This window comes from Ixodes scapularis, unplaced genomic scaffold, assembly GCF_016920785.2.
Source record: "Ixodes scapularis isolate PalLabHiFi unplaced genomic scaffold, ASM1692078v2 PGA_scaffold5__190_contigs__length_132052651, whole genome shotgun sequence".
Classification (NCBI taxonomy): Eukaryota; Metazoa; Arthropoda; class Arachnida; order Ixodida; family Ixodidae; genus Ixodes; species Ixodes scapularis.
Genome location: NW_024609880.1, coordinates 39,980,509 through 40,006,404, shown reverse-complemented (window position 1 = coordinate 40,006,404; position 25,896 = coordinate 39,980,509). Strand labels below are relative to the sequence as shown.

General features: G+C 45.7%; 1 protein-coding gene across 1 annotated transcript; it reads left to right on the top strand.

The window, feature by feature from the left end:
* Positions 1-1,929: 1,929 nt before the first annotated feature.
* On the top strand, positions 1,930-25,168 carry LOC8030413. The gene is made up of 5 exons (XM_040500734.1): positions 1,930-2,105; positions 2,744-3,231; positions 12,442-12,734; positions 21,440-21,625; positions 24,428-25,168. The coding sequence occupies exons 1-5, from the start codon at positions 1,930-1,932 to the stop codon at positions 25,166-25,168; spliced, it is 1,884 nt and encodes a 627-aa protein (XP_040356668.1).
* The last annotated feature ends 728 nt before the right edge of the window (positions 25,169-25,896 follow it).

Genomic DNA, 25,896 nt, shown 5'->3' with positions numbered 1-25,896 from the left:
TGAAAGTCAGTGGTGTTTTTTATTATTTTTTTTGTGTGTTTGTGTATTTTGTACAAACCGACATATATCAACACGGAGCATCCACCCATTCCAAGCGCCCACCCCCACATTTTGTAACATGTGAAAACAACATGCACAGTATATATATGCATGCTTTGATAAGTGGGCTAGCACACACCAGCTCGAAGCACATGGAGCGAAAGTTTGCGCTGCGGAACCCAGAGATCAATCCCCACTCCTGCCCGTTTCGATCTGGATGAGCATCGTACCGGCCTGTGGTCGTGTATCTATACTGTGTGATGCACATTAAAAGACCGAGGCCTAGCTGTTGTACTGCACTGGCTAAATTGCTCATCTAAAGCCGAGATAAGTTGCCCATCAAAGCAGACTAACTTTAGGCTGTATAAACATACACACAATTGTGTGTGTGTGTGTGTGTGTGTGTGTGTGGGTGTATTGTTTTTAATTCATGATTTAAAAAGCCTTTATCCCCAATATTTTGTTATCTCAAAATTTTGAGAGGGCGCTTGCTCGTTATTTTAGGGTAGCCTGCCACTCAGTTTTCCTAGTATCGGAATTAGGGACAAGGACCATCTATATGCCACATAGAAGCTGCACATCAGGAGGATAGCCAGGCTGGGCAGGTATACTCGAAAATGTATTCTGGGATACGAATACTGCAATACTTGTACTGAAATAAATAAAAAAAAAATTAATATACTTGTCATTCTAGAAGCTGCAAGATTGTGGGCACTGACAGGATAGTTAACGAGTGCCAGGTTACTTCGTTGCAAAGCGAAGACATTAAACGCACACAGTCTCTATGCTCTATTTCACCCTATGATGTACCACAGAACAGGCAACAAGTGCGAGCTCCTGGTCTGGGGCACATCTCGGCGGCTGTGGGTGCGTTTGGTAGTGCTTTAGTTATGCATCGTGTTTCTGCTTCTTTACGGCAGCGTTTAGCCAAATTATAGGAATTCACCAGCCAGCTGATGCATCCATGCTCGTTCCAATAAAGATTTGAAAGACCGACCTTTCTGTACTACAGCTGAGGTACATACCTTATAAACTATCTATATATTAGCTAGAAGTGTCGCCATATTCTTTAGTGGTCTTTAGACGTATGCAGACACCTAGGCGCAAAACCGAGACTGTGGACTGACACCATTGGGGGGACGGAGAGCAAAGAAGTAAAACGAAAAATCTCAACATTGTAAAACCCAAGACTTGAGACAAAAAAAGAACACGAAAAGGAAAAAATACAGTCACAGGTCCCCTTCTTTTTGTTTCCTTTTTTTTGCCCTAAGTTTAGGGTTTTACAATGTTGAAAGTTCACCAGCTCGCTTGCATTTTCTCTGCAATTTCTATCGAAAAATTCCGACAATACCAACCAGCGATAGGGTTGCCGCCATTACTGATGCCGATGTCTATGCATTCTGCTACCGATCTTACAGCAGATTCTGTTCCCGCAAGTGTGGGGAAACATTGTTTTATAATTTATGAGCAGCAAGAAAACATATTGTACAATATCAAAACAAACCTAAATGCGTCGTTCAACTTATATTTCTACTTTTGTGACTACTAATTTAACCGCACTAAAAGCAAGAGCGAAGCGGTCACGTGATTGCGCAGCGAGTTTTTCCCTGCTACGGCCAGCACGCCCTACCATTTACGAAAAGCAGACGTCCCTCGGCATAAATTCTCGATCCAAGATAATAGATAATACAAAAACGACTTGTAGCACAATTTGCAGTGCCGCCCTGAAAACTTAAAAGCTGATATGCATTTTTACTTTTGCAAACTTTTGCGGTCGGCGCGAGCGGACGCGCTCGCGCCGAGCGCACCAACCAGCACGAAGGCTCGAAAATTGCGAAGTTTCGAATTACAGGCATTGAATTCAGTTATGCTTTTGTTCTACCTGTGATAATGGCGGGCTCCGAGATTTTCACGTGCGAGCTAGACACCGAGAACTGCGTCGAAAACATCGACGTGCTTCGCGTCGCTGTCAGTACTGACGGTGTTGCATACCAGTGGCTGGAAAGCTACCGCCAAGCTACGGATACATCCTGGATTGTGGACTGGGAACTTCCAAACCCAACGAGGTAATCAGAAACTTTACCCGCTCTCCCTGCTCATCTGTCACACACCATACCGTTTGCTAATCTCGTAAGAATGTTAATGGGTTGCACGGCCACCACCAATCGGTTGCAACTGATTAACAGGAACTGCTCTCCTAATGTGAAGCCCGTCCGCTAATTATTTTAATCTGCAGGAACAAGAAGGTTCATTTGCAGGACTCTACGTGTGCACATGACAAAAAATACATTCTTTTTACTGGTTTAAGACATGCATCTTTTAAAATTAATGTTTGCCTGTCTAATATTTATGCTACAATACGAAGTTGATTTGCGGGCGAAACCGAAACCGAAACCACCCCTATGGGACTATGATGATAAGAGGTACAAACGGTATCGTCATCCCACAAGGGCACAATTTCGGTTTCGCCCGCAAATCGAATTCGTATTGTAACATAGCTCTTGTTGTTTTCTTGGTTTTTTTTACGAACATTTATTTTGGGACTTGCATCTTTAACCAGATAGAAAAAAAATCCCAAGTTGTTTCCTTCTTCTTTTTTTTTTGTCTGTCAGAAACAAAGTGGTTCAAAAAGTTCATTTGAACCAAACATACCTCAGACAATAAAATAATCTGAGCTCGTGTGATTTGTTTTCGTTTCCAACAGGGTGGTGTTCCACAAAAAGTGGCGGTGCCAACACAGCAACCTTAACAAGACTGTTGGTTCACGCTCGACCGACTGTCCTGCGTTTGTTGACATCAAAATAAAGAAGGTCACAAAAGACACCAAAAAGCGTGACCCATTCCTGAAGAGGGTGTTGCCTCTGCCTGCGGTCATCAGGCTCAGGGAAGAACATAATCATGTGCTCAACTGTGCCGATGGTCTGCGCTTCCTGCGGAGCACCCCCGACACTCGAGCCTGCTTTTACAACTACTTCAAAGACGGCCTCACACCAGCAGAAGCCATCGCGCTCCATGCTCAGAAGCTGGCAGCTCAGGAGCACACCGCTGAGCTGCTGGCCAGCGGTGCTGTGAAACCGTGTGGAAACACCGTCTACCATTGGTTCAGGGTGTGGCGCAAGAACGCCTTTGGTGGTGATGCAGTGGATCCACTGATGAAGCTGGCCGAGAAGGAACCCACCTATCTAAAACAAGGTAAAGTCAGCTGCCATCAGTGTGAATTATGTTTTACTATGAGTTGCTTTCTCTGGGTTCCTGTAAGGTTGTCACAGCAGTCACACATCTACAGCTTCTGGTTGCCACTGTGTACTAAAAATAGTGACCTATTGGCCATATAATTTTTTTCTTTCTGTAAGAGAAAAGCAAAAATGGAGACGAGTTCTGAATAATCAGTTATACCATAAACCTGAAGGACAGATTAAAAAGAACCCAATGCTTCTAACAGTGCACACAATGTTTCTGGCCAAAAAGGTTTTCATATAGCCACAATTCCCAGCAACTCATGATGGACGACTGTCGAAAAAACACTGCTGGGTCATTCCTTTTGACATTTTTATTGGTTCTTCAAAATTTATAATTTTCCACACCAGTGTTTTTATTCCTGAGGAAGATACAAAAACACTTTATTTTGCAAAAGAATATTCAAAAAGCCTCTTTACACTTTTCATTGGTGAACTCAAGAGATAACTGCAACGTCTAATTATTAACACTAACCTTTTCAAGGGTCACTAAAGTGCCTTTTGAGATCCTCGTTTTATTGTCATAACTCAATCTCTGGCTTGTCGGCCACTTACGAGCGATGGGTTCCCACTTGGACAAGTGGGGCTGGTCTGCTGCTCGTCCACACGGGAACCCATCACTCATGAGTGGCTGACAAGTGCCGTCCGTCGTTCGACCATATTCAGCAAGGTTTAGTAGTGCCATCTGTCGTTCTACACCAATGGTAAGTGCCAGGTACTTTATTCAATTTTCTAATATGCAAAGCGGCCGTGCATGAATGCAATTTCAGGTTTCTTAGAATGCTTAGAGCTTGTAGATTAGCTATGACCATAAAACGAGGACCTCAAAACTCACTCTAGTGCGCCTTTATTGCCCCTTTAAGCATGGTCCTGCACCAGCGTTTGCACGAAAACATAACCATGTAATCTGTGATAATTGGGAATCCGGTTCTTGATTTATTTTTAATAGTTTGTTTTACTATACATAATATCAGTCAGTAACCTAGTCCAAACAGGAGCTTTAAGAAAAGAAAACATTCAATTATAAAACACACACACAAAGCATAATTTAATTTCCAAAGCAACAACGCAGATCGACAAACATTGCTGCTTCGAAAGAATTGTGAACTTAGAAGTATGATACAATTACACAAAAATACAAGCACTGCAGTTACTTTGATTTAAAATATAAAGAATACATTTCACATGATCACTAAACAATAAAATGCAGTACACAGTTTCATAACAAGCTATAAGGGTACCCGAAGGTGGCAAGAAGCCTTGAAACCAAAACTGTTCTAAATAGTATTGTATTTTGTACCTCTGCCCGTAACAGAGCATGGGTCACATACTGCAATGGAGAGGGACCTTTAAGTTTACAGCAAAGCAAGGTTTTGAAAAGCCATACAGCAAACACTTTCTATATATGACGACCTCAGGTTTTTGGCAATTACTACTTTGGAATATCTAAACTCGTCATAATCAAGATTTGTGTCCCACAAGTAGCACCAACCCAAAAGTGTAATGAAGATCTTGGTAAGGATTGCTGATTCTTCTTAGCTTCAGCATCAAGCAATGAAACGCTACAGATTTGTCTGTATAGGAAGAACAGAAAAAATAAAAGTGGACTGGTAAATTCTTGACATTGTGGAAAGCTTGAGTCATGGGTTTTCCATAATGTTGTTTCTGTATATTCACCTAAAAAGCAGAGGCCAATCTTCAGTAGCATAATTTAAAATTGTTTGCATGAAAGTACTTATGCCCTGTACAAAAATTGTGCTTTTTATACCGTCAAGTTTTAAGAAACATAAATTTTTATGTGTACCAACAAAGCAGAAAAGCGATGGGAAAGGTTTTGGAAAAAACATATGAAAAAGAGAGGATAGGTATGAATAAAAAGTTTATGCATTTTATCATGCTAGCTACAAACCATTATTCAAGCTACTGTTAAACTCTAATTTAACTGTCCCAATTTTTCGCGAATTAACATGAAATACTGCAGAATCGCCCATTTCATTGAAGTGTCCACCATTCACATTTCCCAAGCTTGGAAATTCTGCAAATAATATGTTTAGCGTCCAATTTAGCCGGACAAGCGCCCATGTCTAGATTAACACAGTTTTCAGTGAAAGTGGAGTGGGTGCTCCCCTGGTATTTTACGGTAGGCACAAGCAGCATCTTTGTGTCAATTTAATTTCACTAATGTTTGAGGCGAGAAAGTGGGAAATCCAGTGACTTGTAACCCTTGACAGAGGCATTCCTGGGAACTTATGCATGCTGTGGTTACATTGTGTTTGTAGTACCTTCAAGGGGCAGACAGCTGACTTCTTTTTTTAGGAAAGTATGTTTAAACTTTGCCCTGAACATAAAGTAGCTTCTGGCGGTGTGGCCTACCAGCTCTGGGCTCAATCCCCTTGTTCCGAGCTTTTTCAACTCCTTTCTTCCCTTCACGTCCTCTGCCTTCCCCTCATGCAAACTTCAAGTCAATAAATGACCTTGCTAGTTGGAAAATGTTTTGTCTCTCTGTCCTTTTTATTTTCTCTTTCGTAATTCTTCCTTAAGTGTTATTCTCCTTGTCGAAAGGGTCTTTCTGTTTGTAACGGGTTGCACTCTTAAATATAACCCGGTAGAAGAATCTACTAATTTGTGTTCTTTTTTTTCCTTTGTTTACTGCATTTCTTTTATAAAAATATCCAGCCACTTCTTAAACATTTTTCAAGTCTTGCTCAAAATTTTTGCATGCCCTTAAATATTCAGAATTAAATGAATTTGCAAAATTTATGAAGATTAGGGGCTCGCAAACATTGACGGTTTTGCTGTACTTGTCCCTGTGTGAATCAGCTTTCCAATTCTGTAACAGAGACGAGTCTCTGTCATGCAATTTGCGACTCCAGCAAAACGGACGGCATCAAGCGGAAAAACTGGGAACCAGCCGGAACAGGTCGCTTTGCGCCTCTCCGCATCTTTGGCGGCTTTTGTGGACATGTGTTGTTGGCGCGGTGGCGAACAATGTAATTTGACAAAAGTCCCAATATTTCTTAAGTTTGCCTGGGTGTTCATTAGTGTAGAGAAGCCTCCGTAGATTGTTTCTTTCCATCACGTGTTTAAAAGCCCGTTTACTCCACAACACACGGTCGCGTGCTGTCGATTTCTTAGATGGGAAGGAATCATGGAAAAACGTTTTGATTTCTTGTCTGTCTCAAATCACATTCAAAGTGACGACCACTTGGTAACTGATAGGTGGTTTCTTTATAGGGATGTAGAAGAGTGAACTGAGGACGACAGACGAGGTGTTTCACTAGAGGGAGCACCAATGTTGTAGTGAAGAGAATGGGAAGGTCCAATAGCTGCTTTTTTGAGTTTGGTTGTGTTCGATTAGCTTCAAGATTGAGCCACCCACGACGGTCGGTGCAATGGCTATTCATTTTGGCTGCTTCTCCCCGAAAAAGCCTCTGGACCACACTGAAGGAGTTGGGCTGATTTCGCAATTACTTGATTCCAGAAAACCTGCTCGCTCCATACGATTAACGAGGGAAATTGTCTATTTTCAAAAGGTGGGGAACGCGTCTTGCAAAGTTAGGAGCTGTCACGACATTATGATCTATCGTGCCTCCCGATATTTATATTATACCCCCGTCACAGCCAGCAGAAATATACGTCTATGATTGCTCAGGTTGTTCGGCCACAAAAGACACTCAATCTTTCCGTTCAGGATTCAAAGTTAAGTTCAATGCCAGAGGGGTTCTACGTGAATCTCCGATGAAGAATTTCTACAGTTTGTTTGTATTCGTCTCCGTGCTGCCGGCTAGAACCATTTGGCTAGGCTTAAGTAGTATCTCTCTGTCTGTCAAATATACTTTATTCAGCAGTTCACCTAACAGCTAGTCAACTAAGCTCATATTTCGACTCGAAAAATATAGAACATCGCTTTAGTCGGACATAGCATGTGATATCATACACAACCCGCATATTCGTCAGAATGACTTCTCGATTGCTACTAAAACCTTAATTGAAATACGAGTATCAGCTGCTTAGTCGGGCGCCTGCGGGTTAACATGGTCCTTGGCTCAAGAAGCGCTTGCTTAATTTTCGTAATTTTCCTGCAGCCTGCGTTGTTGACCGAGCAGACGCCTGGAGCTGTTCCTTAAACGCGGCGATTTTGCGGACAGATAAGTCGAATGGTTGAGGCATGCAAGTTAGCTGAAAATTACTCTCGGTGGAACAATGCTGTACTCATCGCAGCTTTCCTTAGGTGATCAAAACTGATTAGTATATTAATGTCCCTCCGGAGCCCATAGTTTCGGTTTTGAACGAAATCTCCGCAACAAAAGTTTGACATGAAAAGAACAAAAAGCACCGGGAAAACAAAACTATGCTCTGCAAGTTTATGTGCACTACACTTAACCGTCGCAGTTCAAATACCTATAAAATAGGGCATTAAACAAGAGAAAGTCTGTTAAATTGAATGCGCCACTCGTTCAGGCGGTCCGGCCGAGTCGACGTGACCTGTTCTCAGCCGCCTTGTTTGTTTGGTGGTGGCGCCCCCTATAGGTCGCCGGAGTTGCAAATAGGAAAGCTGACACATATAAAAGGCAAGCTAGCGCCACTGTACATGCTCCCGTAGGGAGCAGAGTAGCGTGACTGGTTGACGTTTGACTTCGGCTACAATCCGCGCTCCTTACTAACTCACGCTGATAACGTGGACAAAATTTTCCCGCGCTTCGGCAAAAGGTTTTCGTCTTACAGGTCGAAGCAATTGGCATGGTCTCAGCAGTCATTGTTTTTGCAACATCTCCAGCGTTTGAAATGGATTTAGATGCAAGGGTGCTGCGCTTTCGGGTATAACCAATGACATGAGGCTGGAAAACAGCTTTTTTATATCACAAAGGGAGAAAGGGCTGCAAACAAGGACCTTTGTGGCTTTCACGGATAAGTAGAAAGGGCTTCACCCCCACCTTTTGTACTGGGCTGTGCAAGGTATGTTATATTTAGATATCCCCGTTTTCGGTTTTTATTTTTGCGAAATTCGGCATACTTTTCTCTGTTTATTTAAAAAGTGAATTTTCCGTTTTCTTTCTGGTATATATTTATGCCCACAAAAGTTTAGTTTTTTTTTTTTTTGAGAATATGAAATAAAGACCAACGGACACCGAATAAGATGATTCTTGCAGCTCTAATATTTGTGATCACTCAAAGAATAACGGTACAGATACATTGAAAAAGAAATGGGTACTTTGGGCAAGTGTGTGTAGCTGTAAAAGAAACAAGAAAAAAACACAGAAGTACAGACAAGTCAGATATGAAGCCTATACCCAGAAAACATGGAACTTCACCTTCTGCACATCAGGATTACGTGATCTTATTATAGGAAACCCACATGAACTTTCCCAGGTTTTCGTTGACCCACACTCTTTTTTTCCTGTTAATATGACCCTGGGCTTCGAGAATAACACTGGACACTGGCAGGCTGAGGAGGCAAAGCGCTGCCTGAGCCAAAATCGGTCAATCAACCAAATCTGACCACCAAAAGAGACACTCTACGACGTTTTGAAGCACAACATACTTTGCGTACTCACTAAACTCAGGGTGCGGAGCTTGCACCATGTCAATCTCTCCTACAACGAGTTTGAAAACACGCTCGTACATGGCGAAGTCATGGGGGATTTCGGACAACATTCCGATCGATGATGCGCACATTAAAAGGATACTTCAACGAAATTTGAAATATTCCCGTCGTGTACAAAAATAGGTTGAATATGATCCACAATATCCGTAAAAGACAATCGCACGTTTGTGTTTTGGGCCTGGTGGCTGTATTTTTCGTTATAAACGGCCCACTCTGGCAAGCGCTCGGAGAAGGCCCAGCGGAGACCACGTGACATCCAACGCAATCGTGACGTAGGTCGTCTCAAGACGAGCAAAGCTATGGCAAGGCTGACGTCGAGAAAATGGCCTAGTCGTTCCAGCCACCGAAGTGGCAGGTTTTGTACGAATTTCGAGTGACGGGTTAATCTTCTATAATTTTGTAGGGGGACAATAGCGACTTCTGCGACACACAAAAGGCATTCTCGGGAAGAGGGGAGTTCCTCCTTCCCCTCTTCTTTTGTCGTGGCCGGAAGTGAGACAACCTCCGTCACTAGCTGTCAAGGTTCCTAGACGAGCATTACAATCGAGGCGTTAACGACATCGACATCCACCAGGTGCTCCTTGCTAATCGTTTAATTAGTTTTAAAATTCCTTTTCGAGACATTTTTAACAAAATATTAGTATGTCCGATGTGATACTGCTCCTTTGAACACATATAGACAGAAAGATGAGCGCCGAAATTTCGTTGTAGTATCCCTTTAAACCAAAACGTTGTGATGGCATCCGTGTATTTTATACATTTGGACACGTTTCGATAGACACTGTCGTTCCACTTTTTTGCCAGAGCTCTGCGGTACAGCTGGAAGGTCAAAGTGGCATTTTTCAATTAACACCAAATTTTTGAAAATGGATTCGACATATTTTTGTTGGCTATTATCGGTAAAACCGAACACACCGAACCTACGAACTGACCTTTTTCGGTTAAAACCGAATTTCCGAAAATCGATTCGGCATACTTTTATCAGTTTAAACCGAAAACTGCAAACCCTAGTTATATTATTGCAATAATTGATGTAACAGTTCGAATAACTGAATGAACACAAACCGCGATGTTTATTTTGACGAAGGTCAGTTCTCTTGACACCGAGCGACGGCAAACAGAAGCTAGAGTGAAATGCAGTGCCTTTGATCTTTGCCCTCAGGCCACGGAGAGCTCCTCTTTTCCGAGGAACTGAGAAAAAGGTATATTGTTTGCATGGTATATAAAAACTATACATTAATTGACAGCTACTGCTCAGACCATGGGTGGCCAGGCTGACCCGGCCTAAGAGCCGGAAAGGAAGCCACAAAGCTGTACTTTGCATGTTGTCCAAACCCGTCACAATGTTTCCGTTCTTTTTCAACTTTGAGACATGGTTTTGTTTACTGCTGCTTGTAATTTTTGTTTTTCCGTCCTTTACACGCGGGTTTGCTCACCGAAAAGGTGGATCGGGTTGATTTTTCTTAACATGCTGCCTAGGCCCACAAACACCGCTGCCTGGCTATCCTTCACCTCCCCCGAAAGCATAAAAAAGCAGCTTGCGGGTCACAACTGCAAGCTGGTAAAAATAACCTTCGTGAACTTCAACATAACGTCTGTGGCTCATGGAAGCTATAAATGAGGCCACCCCAGGCTTCCGCGACCTTCAACAAAAAATAAAATGGAGAGAACATCTTTTACCTAAAAAGGACAAGTATCACCGGCGAGTGACAAAGGCCGCGAGACAGAACATTTCCTCAACCCCAAGCCAAAGTGCATGCATGTTTTGACAGTCCCTGTCCTCTCAAACAATGGAAGAAACAGGATCTGTGGAAACATACGAGTGAAAAGCGGTTTGACTGCACGTATGGGGGCACAAAACTGCCAAACCGTAAGCTGTTCCTTATTCTGAAATCCTTTCCTTCTTTCCTGGGGAAATGCGGAAAGGGGTGGGGGGGGGGGGGGTCCTCTTACGAGGGATTTGCGAGCCACACCGTGACCAGCAAAAAGCCGTATGCGGCTCGGGAGCCGCGGTTCGGTCACCCCTGCTATAGACCAACACGCTGCTCTGACGTCATGCCTCTGCGGTGGCGCTACTGTTGCCATGGCACATGCGCAGAAGCTTCGGCTCACGCGAATTTCGGTTTCTGCAAGCTGTTTACACCGACACGCTGTTTACAAACAAGCCCGCATTTGCCCACACCAGGTGTGGGCACTGCGTGAGCGCAGAAAGCAAACCCGCATGAAATTAAACGTCTGCACATGCACCGTGCCGTCGACAGCGACACCGCAGCCGCGCGACTTCAGGGCCACGTGATTGTCTATACGCTGGTTTGATTCTGCGCCTGTAACTAGATTAGTGCGTGTGAGCTTGGAGCATATGGAATGAACAGTCGCACTGCAGAAGGTACAGGTCCTGGCCGCAATCCCCACCCCTTCCCGTTTCTATCTGGATGAGCATTGTACCGGCACGCTTTCATGTATCACTACTGCGTGATGCATGTTACAGACCGAAAGCAAGCAGTCGTACTGCACAGGCTAACTGGAGAAATTCCACAAAAAGTTGGCGCCAGAACCGCAGAACTGCCGCCTACTCACCACAGAGCCCGCTGTGTCGTCTGCTACCGTAAGGTGATTTAAGTTCCAAACAGGGCTTCTTCGCTCGCTCAGACCAGAACAAGTGATACAAATGGTTTTAAAGTGCTTGCCTATGATATTAAAAACAGTTTTAATACAATAAATAGCCTAGATATAATTAAATTGCTGCTTTCTTCTGTACCCAGTATGTCCACCGTGCAAGAGTTGGAACCCTTTTGGCATTCGCCGCTAGGCGCCGAGTGGGGGCACTACAGTTGGCAATACTCTGCTCCCTATGGTAGCCTAAACAGTGGCTCTAAGGCAAGCAACCTCTAAATGGGCAATGACAAGGTATTACAGCTTGCCAGGATTTTTTTAACATTGTCTACAAGGGCCCAATAATCTCGAAATTATGTTCCGAAATCCTGCTTTTTTTTTTCTGCAGAAAAACCACCGGTCGAAATCAGGTCCTCAGGGCTGCTCTCTCACTCGTTTCCATGATAGCGTGCAGTCACAGTATAGTGAACCAAATATTTTCAAAATTGTAGGCCATTTGGGCACATATGCTTTACTAATAAGAATAGAACCTACAAAGTATTAACTTTAATGACCCCTCAAATAGCAAAAAAATGCTTTGCTGTAATAAAACCATTGAATGCATTGTAGCAAGGACAGAGTTACTCTCTGTCCCTGCAACACCTCTGCAATGCGGTCATAATAAACCTTGCTGTTCATGTAGTGTCAGTTTGACTTGCCCTTTTGCCAGATAACATGTGACTCTGCGATAGAAAAACCAAATAAAGGGTAGTGACTCAACACCATAAATAGCACTTCAAGCAAAAAAAAAATTATTGTTTTTGTTTGTTGTTGTTTCCAGGAGTTGTAGTTTTTGCCAGCGGTGGACTGAGTACAGCATAGTTTTTTCAGAACTGACCAGACAAGATTGATCGACCAAGCCCGGGAGGTACAATGCTTCTAACCCCAGCCTATGTATTCCTTTTCCAGGAGTGGACGTCAAGACCACCAAGTCAGAGGATGGCACCTATTGGGCCGTCCTTGTGGTCACGCCCATCATGCGGCGTACCCAGGGCTTGGATACTGCCAGGCAGATTGTGTTCCTCGACTCAACTGCCTCGTGCGACGAGTCCCAGAGCACTGTCACGGTGAACCTGACAGCAACCCCAGCTGGTGCCATACCCCTGGCAGTGCTCCTCCACAGTTCTCAAAGCACGGAGAGCTATACTGCCGCATTCCGCCTCCTCAAACAGAATTATCCTTTGTGCTTCGGTGGCGCTCATGTAAGTAAGCTGATTATAAAACATCAATATTCATGAGGCTTATGATTAAGCGAATTGTTATTACAGTAACCGACAGGAAGATTGCGGCGGGGTGTTTTCTTCACTTGCCCTGCTCCCAGTGCAAGGCTACTGGCCAGTGGCGTCGCAAGGGGGGTGCGGTGGGGGGGGGGGGGGGGGGGGCGGACCACCCCTGAGTGCAGAGCTCTGGGGGGTGTCGCGACGGGCCACAAGAGGAGGGGTGAGGGGTCGCGGCAGGCGATGAGCGGAGGGGGGGGGGGGGGGGGGGGTCGCCGCAGGCTGCCGCCTCGGGTGCCGTTGACCCCAGTGACGCCACAGCTACTGGCTGGCAAGTCTATTTCTGCTGGGGGTGGGAGGAGGTGCTAAGGAGGATATATCATGAAACTTTGACTATTTAAATACAAACGTATGCTTAATTATTCAACAATATTATTAGAAGATTGAAATTGCACTTGCTTGCAGGTTCCTAAATTGAAGATTTAGGAACCTGGTACCCAGATTATGCTGCCGGTTTCTGCGCTACAACGTTTTGCACTTTATGCTGCATTTGCACAGCCCTATCGAAATCCCCATAGAAACAATACATTGAAAGTTGGGATTACGCGAACCTCAATTGAGAAGTCCTGCTTCCGACAACAATTGCCGGAGTCACCAGGACCGAAAAAGTGCTAGGACAACTAGAGAATACAGCAGCTGGTGGGGCTCTCGTTACAACAAACTAACTCAAATGCCATGCTCTGTGCCCTTGTGGGCTTGATTCCCGTCTGCCATACGCAGTAGCAAGCGGTCTGGAACGCCTTTAGTGCACAATTCCTTGATCTCTCTTTTTTTTAAGGTCTCAATTTATTTAGGATGCAGCAGATTGTTGATTTAGAGCCAATTCTAGAGGTTCCTCATATTTTACTTGCGGTCACTGACCGCTGTAGATGTAATTATTGTTTTTCATATTTACGATTCATGGATTATATGACATTTCCATGCAGTCTTGTAGAAGGTGTATTATCGGAGTACCACCGTATATCTTTGTCTATTTTTGAACAGACTAAACATATATTTGCTGGTTACTACTTCATTCAATGTTTGAGATATATACCGTAATATACTGAGCATCCATCCATATCATACTAAGTGCACACCCCCAAATTTTTCAACACCTGAAAAAATATGCACAGTACATATATAGCTTAAATTGATGAACTAACAAGCGCCCATTCCCCCAATCTTCGCGTTCATCTACATATTTTGAGTGAGTGCTTGATCGGTATTTTACGGTAAGGCAACATTAGCCCGATAGTTGCCTCACTAGCTTTAGGCTCCATCAGACGTTAAGCCATAGAGCAAGTCTAAATGTGCGAGCTGCTCTCACTCAGCTGTTTTTCTGAACCACATGGGTTTGAAGGGAGAGGGTCTCCTCCCAGCAGGCGAGCCAGTACACAAATCTTTATTCCTCAATGCAAAAGTGGCATCCCAACTTTACTCATCGAAATTAAAACAAGTAACACTGCAGCTATCACACATGCACATGATCATACCTTAGGAAACTCTGTTTGATAAACCTTTATTGCTGGTTTGCATGTTTGAATTTAAAACTTCAAGGCACTAACAGCCAAGCCTTTACATCCTATTGGAAAGCCAGGGAATATGACTGTTAGAAGCTAAACAAATCAATTACTGCCACCTTATTCTTTCATGGTGTGATCCTGGCTTGTTAAAAGTACAATAATCCTGCACTTTTCCCGCTTTCGATGCAATACATTTTTCGAAAAGTAGCTGTTTTAGAGAAACCACATTACAGAAAGGTGGATTCTTTTTTTTTAACAGCTTAGATAGGAGCCGCATATCACAAAATGAATGTTCATCAAATAGAAATAATTTGTTAGCATAATATTTGTGCCACAAGACACAATTTAGTATGCACCTGTCAGCGTCAAGCGCCTTCCGAGCGGAGAGCCACCTTGCCTGCCAGACAGAGACCCAGACAGTCGACCAAAAATTTCGTCCAGCCCGGGCTTTCCCATTGCACCTCCGTGGAGCCCCCAGAATCGGGCCCCCCGGTTTACGTGACCCGGGCGGGATTCCGAGGCGAGAGGAGCAAGGCGTCGGGTTACGTCTCACCGAGGAGAAGCCCCTTCGCAACAGAGACGACTCCGGGACGCCGTACGATACGGACGGGACGACCGCTCTTCCCTCCGACATAATTTGCAACCTTGTGTAACCGATTGTAATCCCAGTTAATAAACGTCTTGTTAATTTTAAATCAACCCCAGTCTACGCCTTAAACTTACGATCATCTACGAACTCCCAAAAACCCAACGGATAACCTGACATGGCGCAGCCGACATCAACGGAGGGTACGAGCGGCCACACCCCGTCAACGAGCGTCAACGAAAGCGGAACCAAGGGACGACGCTTTGCGGTCAACGACGCTTTGAACGCAGTGAACGCTGATGATCTTCACCTCTTCTCCAAATACGAGCTGGTGGAAGAATTGAGGTCTCGTCATCTCCCATGCAGCGGACCGAAAAAGCAACTCATCCGCAGACTTCTAGACGACAACGCCAATCAACGAGGAGCTAAAGGCACGGTGGAAACCCTCACGTCCGTCATCGAGACTCGCAACGAGCAGCAAGCTCGCATCGAGGAACTCTCCACAGGCAACGACAAGCTACAAGCCGATGTCGAACGCCTACAAGCCGAGATGCAACGCCTCATCCAAGCTGTATCTTTGACGAAGGCATCAGACGTTCCCAAAGACGTAGCAATGGCTCCCAGCAACGGCCCGACAGTGCAACGGCTGGAGCCAAGCGACATCCCAGCGCGACCAACGCCCACGCAGAGCAACGTCATCATTCCCGAAGTTCCCCCGCAAACGTCGACTCCACACGAAAACGAACGACACGAAATCACCCATCTTCTCGGGATGATCGTCGAGACGCAAGCCCGAATCTCAGAGTCCATGGCACGACAAGGGCAATCACTGCAGGTGCACTCAACGAGCGACACCTCAACAGCAATCCCCATCTACGACGGTGCCATCGAGACCAATATCAAGCACTGGATCGCCGAGGTGGAACGTATCGCAGCCCTAGCTCATTGGACACCTCAACTTTCCCTCGTGAACGCCATTTCACGACTCCGCGGATCAGCGAAAGATTGGCAATCATCATACGGATCAAAAATCAACGATTGGGACTCTTGGAAAAACGAAATCACCGAGAGGTTCAAACGAAAAATGACCATGCAGGAATTCCTCGAGTTCCAAGAGAAACGACAACTCGTCGAAAGTGAGTCGATCGTCCAATACATTTACTCTAAAAACGCAAAGCTCGACATGGCACCATATACGCTTGCTATGGAAGAACGCATATCCCTCATTTTGAACGGGATAAAGGACGATAATTGGGCTAACCCATTAGCCGCGCAGTGCTGCAAAACGGTTATCGAACTGATCGAACGCGCAGCCATGCTCGATTGTCGAAGACGGACCGAAAAACCAAGCACGCAGGCACAGCAATCTAGATCGTCAGGAAAGACCAACATTCAACGCCAAACGTCAGAATCCGCACCGAGCAGCCTATTCAAGAGGTCTCCCTCCCGACAGTGCTTCAATTGTAGTGAATCTGGTCACCTATCACGCGATTGCACCAAACCCAAAACGACCGCAACACTCCGTGCAGAAGAACGACGCAACACTGACTCAACGTCGAACGCTCAGAGCTCAGTTACGAACCGACAAGCGAACTGCTTTCTACGATCCACTGGAGGCAGCCTTCCAATTGTCGACGGATTCGTGCACAACGATAGGCCCGTTAAAGTCTGCATTGACAGCGGTGCTAACGTCTCCATCATCGCACCATGCGCGCTTCACGTAGGGACGAAAACGAGCCCATGGAAAGGACAAGAGCACATTCAAGTCCTCGATCGCAAGCTTGAACCGAAAAGCACAACAAAGCTGGACATCACTGTTGGTACCACACGAACGCAGCTTCCCAACGTAGTTATCGCTCCATTGCCAGCGCCTTTGGATGTGATACTGGGATCTGACTGGCGCCAACAAGCCAACGTTGATGTGACTTTCCATACATCGAACGATGTCACGATCGTGCAAATACCGAACGACGACAACGAGCAATCCGCACGCGACATGCGCGATTCAACGACATCCACGCATCAGAAATGTCGAACCGCAGAGACACTAATCGTTTCGTTCTGCAAACGAGAATCCAGTACACCGACCGCCATCGAAGAGACGGAATACGTAAGATTCAACACGAAAAAACAAACCCCAAACAAAGAGTTGCTTCAGGACATCGAGGAAACGGTGTCAGAAATGGCAAAAGACGCGACACCCGATGAAGCGGACAAACTAAGGTGTATTCTCATCCGGCACAGCGAAGCCTTCGTGTCAGAGGGAGAATCACTCGGACTTTGCCCACACGCCGAACACTCCATCGATTTACGGGACGACATACCAGTCGTATCCCGGGCATACAGGTGCTCCCCAGCGGACAGAAAATTTATCCGCAATCAGGTCGACGACTACATCCAGAAGGGAATCATACAGCCAAGCGAAAGCGAGTATGCCGCACCGACGATTGTTGTGGATCAACCGCACCACCCAACGACTCCGCGAAGGATGGTTCACGACTACAGGAAGCTGAACGCGAAGACTGTGAATCCGTCCTATCCCATGCCCATCATGGAAGATGTGATCGACGATATCATGCGTAACCAGTCGAAGTACTTCAACATAATGGATGTAAAGACAGCTTTCCTTACCGTACGCGTGAAACCGGATGATATCCACAAAACGGCATTCGTAACACCGGACGGAAAGTACGAGTACCTCCGAATGGCATTTGGATTTTGCAAAGCTCCACAGACTATGCAGAAAGTGATGCGACGCACATTCGACGGATTGCCACGAACCTCCACTTACATGGACGACGTAGGGCAAGGAGCAACAACAGTCAAGGAAGCACTAGAACTCCTCGACTCAGCTCTCGTCAGAATCGTCACCAACGGACTGAAAATGGACATTAAGAAATGCCAACTCGTGCGCGACAACGTCGCTTTCCTCGGATACGAAATATCATCGGACGGACGTAAGCTTGACCAAGTTCGAGTCGTCGCAGTCGACAAGTTTCAACCACACATGAACGCCAAGAAGCTGTACTCGTTCCTACAGTTCGCCAACCACTACCGTAAGTTCATCCCTGATTTTTCAGCACGTACTCGTATATTGAGAGATCTGATCGCCAGAGAGACACCTTTTATGTGGACGCATGAACACCAAGACGTGGTCGACTCTCTGAAGCACGCTCTCAAACACCCTCCACATCTTGCGAGCTTTCAACCAGACTGCCCGACGCATGTGCACGTTGACGCATGCCAGACCGGCCTCGGAGCCATACTCAGTCAGATGCAAGACGGCAGGGAACGGGTGATCGAATACGCAAGCCCATCGCTGAACAAACACGACACCAACCTTCACTTCAACATGCTCGAATGCATGGCGCTGCATTGGGCAGTGACAGAGAAGTTCTCTATTTACCTGCGGGGTGGACCGCGTTTCATTGTGTTTACGGACAACTTCAGCGTGGCGTATTTGGCCCAGAAGGGAGCAACGAATCGCCGATTCGCTCGATGGACGCTCGACCTTGCTGAATACACGTTCGACGTTGTTCACAGGCCAGAAAGATTGAACACGGCAGCCGACGCCCTCTCGCGACAGGGAGAAAGTGAGAGTATGCCAGGAGACATTCTCAAAACGGTACCGGCGGGTAAAGGGTTGACGTGCTACGCCGTTGTGGCAGGAGATCACAGTCACCTGAGCAACCTGCAGGCATAGGACGCAGAATGCCGGAAGTTAGCGTCACTGGCGAGCGACGAAAACAGCCCGTTCAACAACGAGAACGACGTCCTCACGAAAGAAACCACGGAGAAAGGACGCATTGTAAAGAGAATCGTCGTTCCCGCCACGCTCCGAGACTCTGTGATGACGATTTCTCACGACAACTCAGGACACATGGGAACGGAAAAGACGAGGGAACTCATCCTACGAAAGTACTGGTGGCCGACTTTGCTCAAAGATGTGCGTCGTTACGTACAGTCCTGCCACACGTGTCAGACGATTAACGCGCGCATAACACGGAGCAAAGGCTGCTTGAGTCCTCGAGCCATCCCGAACAAGCCCAATGTGGTGATCTCGCTGGACCACCTCGGTCCAATCGACACGAGCGAAAACAAGGGCTACATTCTCGTATGTGTTGACCACGCCACAAGATACATGGACGCAGTGGCAGTACCGAGCACTGCATCAACGCACTACGTGGACTTCCTGATGAACCGATGGATTCCTCGATTTGGGGTGCCGGAAGTCATCATTACCGATCAAGCACGAGGTTTTGCCAACAAACGCACGACAGCGCTCCATCGACGGCTTGGCATCGAACATGTCAACACTCCACCCTACTGGCCGCAGTCGAACGGTCTCGTCGAGAGAATGGTTGGATCTCTGAAGCAGGTGCTTCGGAAGATTGTCGGACAACGACATGATTGGAGCAGAGTGCTGAACGACGCGACGCTGGCCATAAACGTCAGCAAGCACAAGCACAGCGACTGGAGCCCCTTCTGGCTTATGCACGGATACAACCCGAAGCTTCCGGGAGAACTGAACATCGGTTCAGTCGACGAAGATATATCCGAGAGCGAAAGGCTTCACGAGCTCGCCAAAAGCCGAGACGAAACAAGGGCCAGCCTGCGGGCAAGCCAAGAGTACTCCAGGCTCCGGTACGGCAGAGAAAGAGGAACTCCAGACATTAGAACAGGAGACACCGTTCTTCTCCAGATAGGCGCCAGAAGCGGCACCCTGGACGCGCGATTCGACGGACCCTATGAAGTAACCGACCTCCTCGGAGACAAGCTGGTAACGATTCGCCGAATTTCGCCAGCGCATGGAAAATTAAATGTGAAGACAGTCAACGTGGAACAAATTTGTCTCTACAACGAACGGGATCTGAATCCGGCAGAACTCTTCACCACGGCCGAGGGACCTGGTGATCTGAGGACAGATCATATTTAAAGAAGGGCGTGTCAGCGTCAAGCGCCTTCCGCGCGGAGAGCCACCTTGCCTGCCAGACAGAGACCCAGACAGTCGACCAAAAATTTCGTCCAGCCCGGGCCTTCCCATTGCACCTCCGTGGAGCCCCCAGAATCGGGCCTTCCGGTTTACGTGACCCGGGCGGGATTCCGAGGCGAGAGGAGCAAGGCGTCGGGTTACGTCTCACCGAGGAGAAGCCCCTTCGCAACAGAGACGACTCCGGGACGCCGTACGATACGGACGGGACGACCGCTCTTCCCTCCGACATAATGTAACCTTGTGTAACAGATTGTAATCCCAGTTAATAAACGTCTTGTTAATTTTAAATCAACCCCAGTCTACGCATTAATCTTACGATCACCTACGAACTCCCAAAACCCCAACGGGTAACCTGACACACCCATTGCATCTGCTTGCGTGCATGTCAGATGTGGCATGCTTTTTGCTAGTTTGATATAGTCGAGAGCATGATTGACGTTTTTAATGTTGGTTATAAAATATTCGTAATATATTGTAATAGTCAATGGACCTCTATAGAGTAACGAGCACCATCTAGGGAGTTATCTGCGAACTACAAATGAAGGGCAGCCCAACATGCTTCCTCCCGTGAGAACAGATTGGCATTGTGCGTTGCATTGGTTTTCTGTGCTTTTTATCTCATACTACCGTTGCTAAAAAATGAAGCATCCAAATAGACTAAATATGCGGGAAGGTAGATGCTGAGAGTGTTTGTTGTGTGGGACGGTGCCCTCCGAGAATGGTGACAGTGGGAAAATACGCCTGGGGAGAGAGAGTATGCACGCGCAGAAGCTTACTGGAAAAGGTCCATTGTCCTTCCAGCCAATTGGAAGTTTGCCACATCTGACGTCACATGTGCCAAGTGCACGAAAGCACACAAAACAGGCGTATACTAAATTGTATCTGACAGCGAAAGTATTGTGCTAAAAACTTCTTTTTTATTCGGTGAATATTAATTTTGTGATATCCATATCTTATCCAGGCCGCCTAAAAAGGCCTTTTGTTCAGTAACCCTTCAAAATGAATACGCATTTGTTAGCTTCATTTAGCTTTTCCTTGGTAGCAGCACAATGTCCGAGAGGCCCTTTTTACTTGTACACTAAGGACGTCCTATGCTCTTTTAGGCAGATCCTTTAGGTTGTTGAACTGTGAATGCTGAGAGCACGCAGAAATTTATGGGATAAAATCACATGTTTTTGTAATAAAAGAAAATGTTTCTGGTGCAAGCTTTGAATATCTGAGTGACAAATGTAATATACAGTTCCTTTACGAAAGGTGCCCACATAATGGCGCACGAGTGTCTCTTCATAAAGAAATAAGGGGGATCCCCACACACTAAATTTAGGAGCCATGGGATCTCCATGAAAATAGGAGATGAAAACTGTAGCTCCAAATGGCCATGACACAAATACATATGGTAAGATATTAGAAGGCTGTTTTACAGCCACTGCCTTGCTCGAGATATGATAGAACAATAAATTTAGAAGGAATAAGCACAAGCGATAACTAAAGAAATAATTGATTTTTGACAAAGCTGTAGCACTAGCATGTTGATCATATGTTACAGGCCCCACACACCTTCATGAGCGACAACTCGGCCGCGGAAAAAGCAGCATTACAAGCCACGTGGCCCGAGGCCAACCAGCTTCTGTGCCACTTCCATGTGGCGCAAGCCGAGTGGCGCTGGCTCCAGGCAGCCCGAAACAATGTGAGCCGGGATGAGAGGCGGGAGCTGATGATCGCCTTTCAGAAGGTAGGTGCATATTGATTTTTTATATATGCTTAGTCTGTTAATGAAATCCTCACTGAGCAGTGGTCCAGCTGTGCCAATAGACCCTTTTAGAAATTCCAAAATGATACATAGATTATGTGTAACTGCCATTAGTTGGTCATGCACTGTAGGCACGCATTGGACACAAGCGCTTTGTCAGCTTTCGGAATGCACTCGGATCGAAATGCATTCCACACAAGTGGTGCATCAGTGCTCGGCGTGAACTCGAAACCAATCACGGCTTGACGGAACCAATCACGGTGAGACTAACTAAAGGTGGCTGCGCATAATGTATGCTAGAGGCGTGCAAGGGCCGATATTTAGAAGACCGGCTCAACCCGACGCTAATTTTCACGGGTCCGCTCAGGCCCGCTTTATTTTAGTCTAGTATGAACAGTTCACAAATTTTGCGACATGGCAGCTCGCTTGTCACTGCTACACATATGTCGATTACGGTAACTGATAGTCAGTGCTGTAAGCATATTTTTTTTCTTCTCTTGCTGCTATTATTAGTCGGACCAATCTGTGGGTCTAGGCAACACGTTAAAAAAAATCACCCCAGTCATTCTTTTCGGCGACCAAAGCTGTGTGTAAAGGACGGAAAAACAAAAATTACAAGCAGCAGTAAACAAAACCATGTCTCAAAAGTTCAAAAAGAATGGAACAATGCTCAAAGTTCAAAAAGAACTACGGAACAATGCTTTCCAAAAATTGTTTTTGCCCATTCTTATGTGAGCATTCAGAACAAGGTTTAACACACATTCAAGTTAAATTAATCGCTTCTTCCAACTATAGCGATTAACAATTGTAAGAAGCCTAAAATAAACTGGCGTAATTTGTGTCTACAAAATGACAAGTGAATGTGTTTGCACAAAGTCACTTTTTCTAAGGCAAATATCTAACAAAACAAAACACAAATCGAAAAAAAGCCTTCCCTTGCAAAGGACGATGCTGAATGAATTGCTTTTTTGCTATAAAATAAAAGCACCTTAGATAAAAATTAAGACAATGTCCTAGCCTACAGGATGATATTTGACACATATTTTTAACTATTCTGGACTTGCCACAATCGCCTCTCAAAGATGCGCGAAGACCGTCATCTTTCATAGCCATCGAAGGGCCCGAGCCAACCGAATGTTCTCTGTCACCATTCAGAATGCATGTCATTCAGGACAGTGAATGAGATGAGAAGGTTGAGAAAATTAAAACTTAGTAATTTCCTTTAAATAAAAAGAAATGCACACACGCAAAATGAGTTTTGCGTCCTCAATTCTAAACGTGGCACAGCGCCCGCCCTGTCAGCACGTTTCTCTCCCAAACTCCAATCTTCTGCATTACCTCTTCCCCTAAAGGAGTTGCATGGCTTCTACAAAGGACATGAAACTCACAACAAACAGGGTAACGTTCAGTATTACGGAAAAGCTTAATCAGACGTCGGTCCCCAACACAATATGGTTTATTCAAGATGAGTCTCTCCATTTCATTCAAATTGCAATTTGGGCTAGTTGGTTCATGATCGCCTAAGAAGCGCTAAAAATAAACACGGGCAAGAAAGAAGACGGAAGAAGCCCCTGTTCTGTCTTTTGTTTTTTGTCTCTGTCTATTTTGGCACTTTTCAGTGTTCATCTTAGTTCGACAGGTTAAGATATGCTCATTTTCATTGTTTTAATCTCAAAAGCAAGTTTTTCATATACACAGATACTGCAAGCAAAATGTTTAAAATGCTTATGTTAATGTGGTATGGACGAAACTTTTGCTGAATCAAAGACTCTGTGTCAAATCTCGGGATTCATCGAAGTTAAATTTGCGCCAAATTTCGGCCCATATTTGGCAAAGATACAGCAATGCCGAATCTTTGTCATACATTTCAGATTCTGCATGAAGTCCTTAAAAAAGCCAGGGTGGCCACATTGAGAAGTCAATGCTTAGCACAAGATACAGAGCATCCGGCCATTCCACAATAAGAGCCCGCCCTCTTTTTGTAACATTTGGAAAATATGCAAAAGATATAACTTTGCATAATGTTGACCAAAGAAGCACCCACTGCCTAGCGTTCTGCGAATGTCTTCCAAGTTTTGAGTGGGCGCTTCCTCATGATTTTACAGTACTTTTACCTTTTCTGCAGTAATTCTTTTTGATTCTATTAAAATTTGGTGATTCAAGAAATAGCTTGTGATTTGCCCTGTCGTAAAAAATCACTAAACATGTTTTCATTGTCTTAAATACTTTCCTGCAAATATTTCGAAAAACTTACCAGTTCAACACAAAAACAAGCTCAAATTAAACATTTCCAGCTGGAACAGTTCTAAGCTCAAGAGTTGAGAATGCCTACAACAGTAAAACCTCGTTATAACAAAATGGGATATAACAAACTAATGGATATAACAAAGCAATCATAATTCCCCTTGCTTGCTTATAGGGGGAAGAAATGGACATTGGCTATAACAAACTAATGGTTTTAACGAAATAATTACGACCGCTCCTTCAACTTTGTTATAACGAGGTTTTACTGTACATGGTGCATTAAACAAAAGTAACGGCAGAGCCGATATACCAGCGCTATTTAAAAGTGTAGCTGATTGAGTGTGTCGGTTTCTAATTTAGATAACAAGCAGGAACATTGCAGACAGACAACAACTGCAAAATAAGCATAAACTACAGTTTTCCTTCGTTCGGGCTTAAAAAACCATGCATTCTTCTAAGCTAATAGTGCTAAATGACGTTATAGAAAGGCAGATACCGTATCATTTTGCAAACAAATGCATTTTATAATGTCCCCCACAGATCATGTATGCAACATCACCTGAAGAGCTCAACTGTGCCATCGAAGAGCTTCGGCAGATGCCCCACCGAGGCTACGTGGCCCGTGTCGAAGCCTTCTTAGAAAGGAAGACTGAGTGGGTTCTCCTCTTTCGTTTGGCCATCACGACAAGAAGCCACAACACAAAGAACTTTGCGGAGGCCACAATTAGAATTCTCAAAGACGTTGTGCTGTGCCGCCGCAAGGCCTACAATGCGGTCGCCCTGGTAGACCTTGTAGCCAGCGTATGGGAAGGCTACTTCGAAAGGAGGCTGCTGACACATGCAAACAACCGTGTGTCTTCTCACAAACTCCTTTACAACAAGCTCCTCCAGAGGATGCCCGAAGGTGCAGCCCAGACGGTTCAAGCCCTTGGCAACAACGTGTACCAGGTGCCCAGCGGTCGGGAAGACGACAAGGTGTATCAGGTGTTCCCGGACATCGGAGCCTGCACCTGTCGAGCCGGACAGCAGGGCGCATTCTGTAAGCATCAGGCCCTCATCCACAACATCTACGGAGGAGCTTTTCCAAATGCGCCCCCGCTCACACCGCAAGACCGGCACCAGCTGGGACTCCTAGCCTTAGGCGACAAGTGCCCTGAAGCTAACTTCTTCAGGGACTTCACCGACACCCTGAAGGAGCAACCTTCCTCCAGCACTGGCGGAGACAAGCAAGCACCACCGCAGCTTCTGCCACAGCTCGACCAGCAGATGGAGACTGTTTAGCGGCCTCCCGTAGTGGCTTCAACTTCCAACGACCAACGTCACCAGGTATGCATCACACTCGCATTATTTAAGTGACGTAACGTGTTACATTAAAATGTGGCCAAACAAGGGTAGTACAGGCAAATATTAAAGGGCAACTCCGGCCAAAACTCAAAATGAATTAAATTACTGGTATCGCTTTAGTGACACAAAATACGACCCCAGCCAAAATTTCACGTCCGTGGGACGCCGCATTCTCAACTAATGCCGATAATAAAAATGCGACCCGCCGCGAGCCGCTGCACCTTAGCAGGCGGCCAGCGGGTTGCCGATCGCTAAAGCAACATTGGGCCGTGATGTCAACATCGTTCTCTTTTTTTTTTTTTCTCCGTTCCGGACGGGCGCCCGGCGCAGCCGTCGCGCGCGCTTCTTTGTGTTGCTACCACTGCTATTTCGGCTTGTGATTGCGTGTTTAGCCGTTGCTTTTACCTGTAGCCCATGTAGCTTCGGTATAGCCTTTTGTTTATTTCCTTGCGAGGACTTCTAGACTCGTTTCAGCGAGCAACTCGGTGCGCCCAAGACTGCCCAGCTGTTCCTCAAAGATGCCGAGAACAACTTAAAGCGCTGTGGGCTGCTCAAACAACCCGCTGCGCAACCCGGAGGTGCTTTTTCACAAGTTTTCAACGGATCGGAAATTGGAGAAGGTGTGGGTGAACGCTGTTCGAAGAGTGGACTTTGGAAAGCCTTGG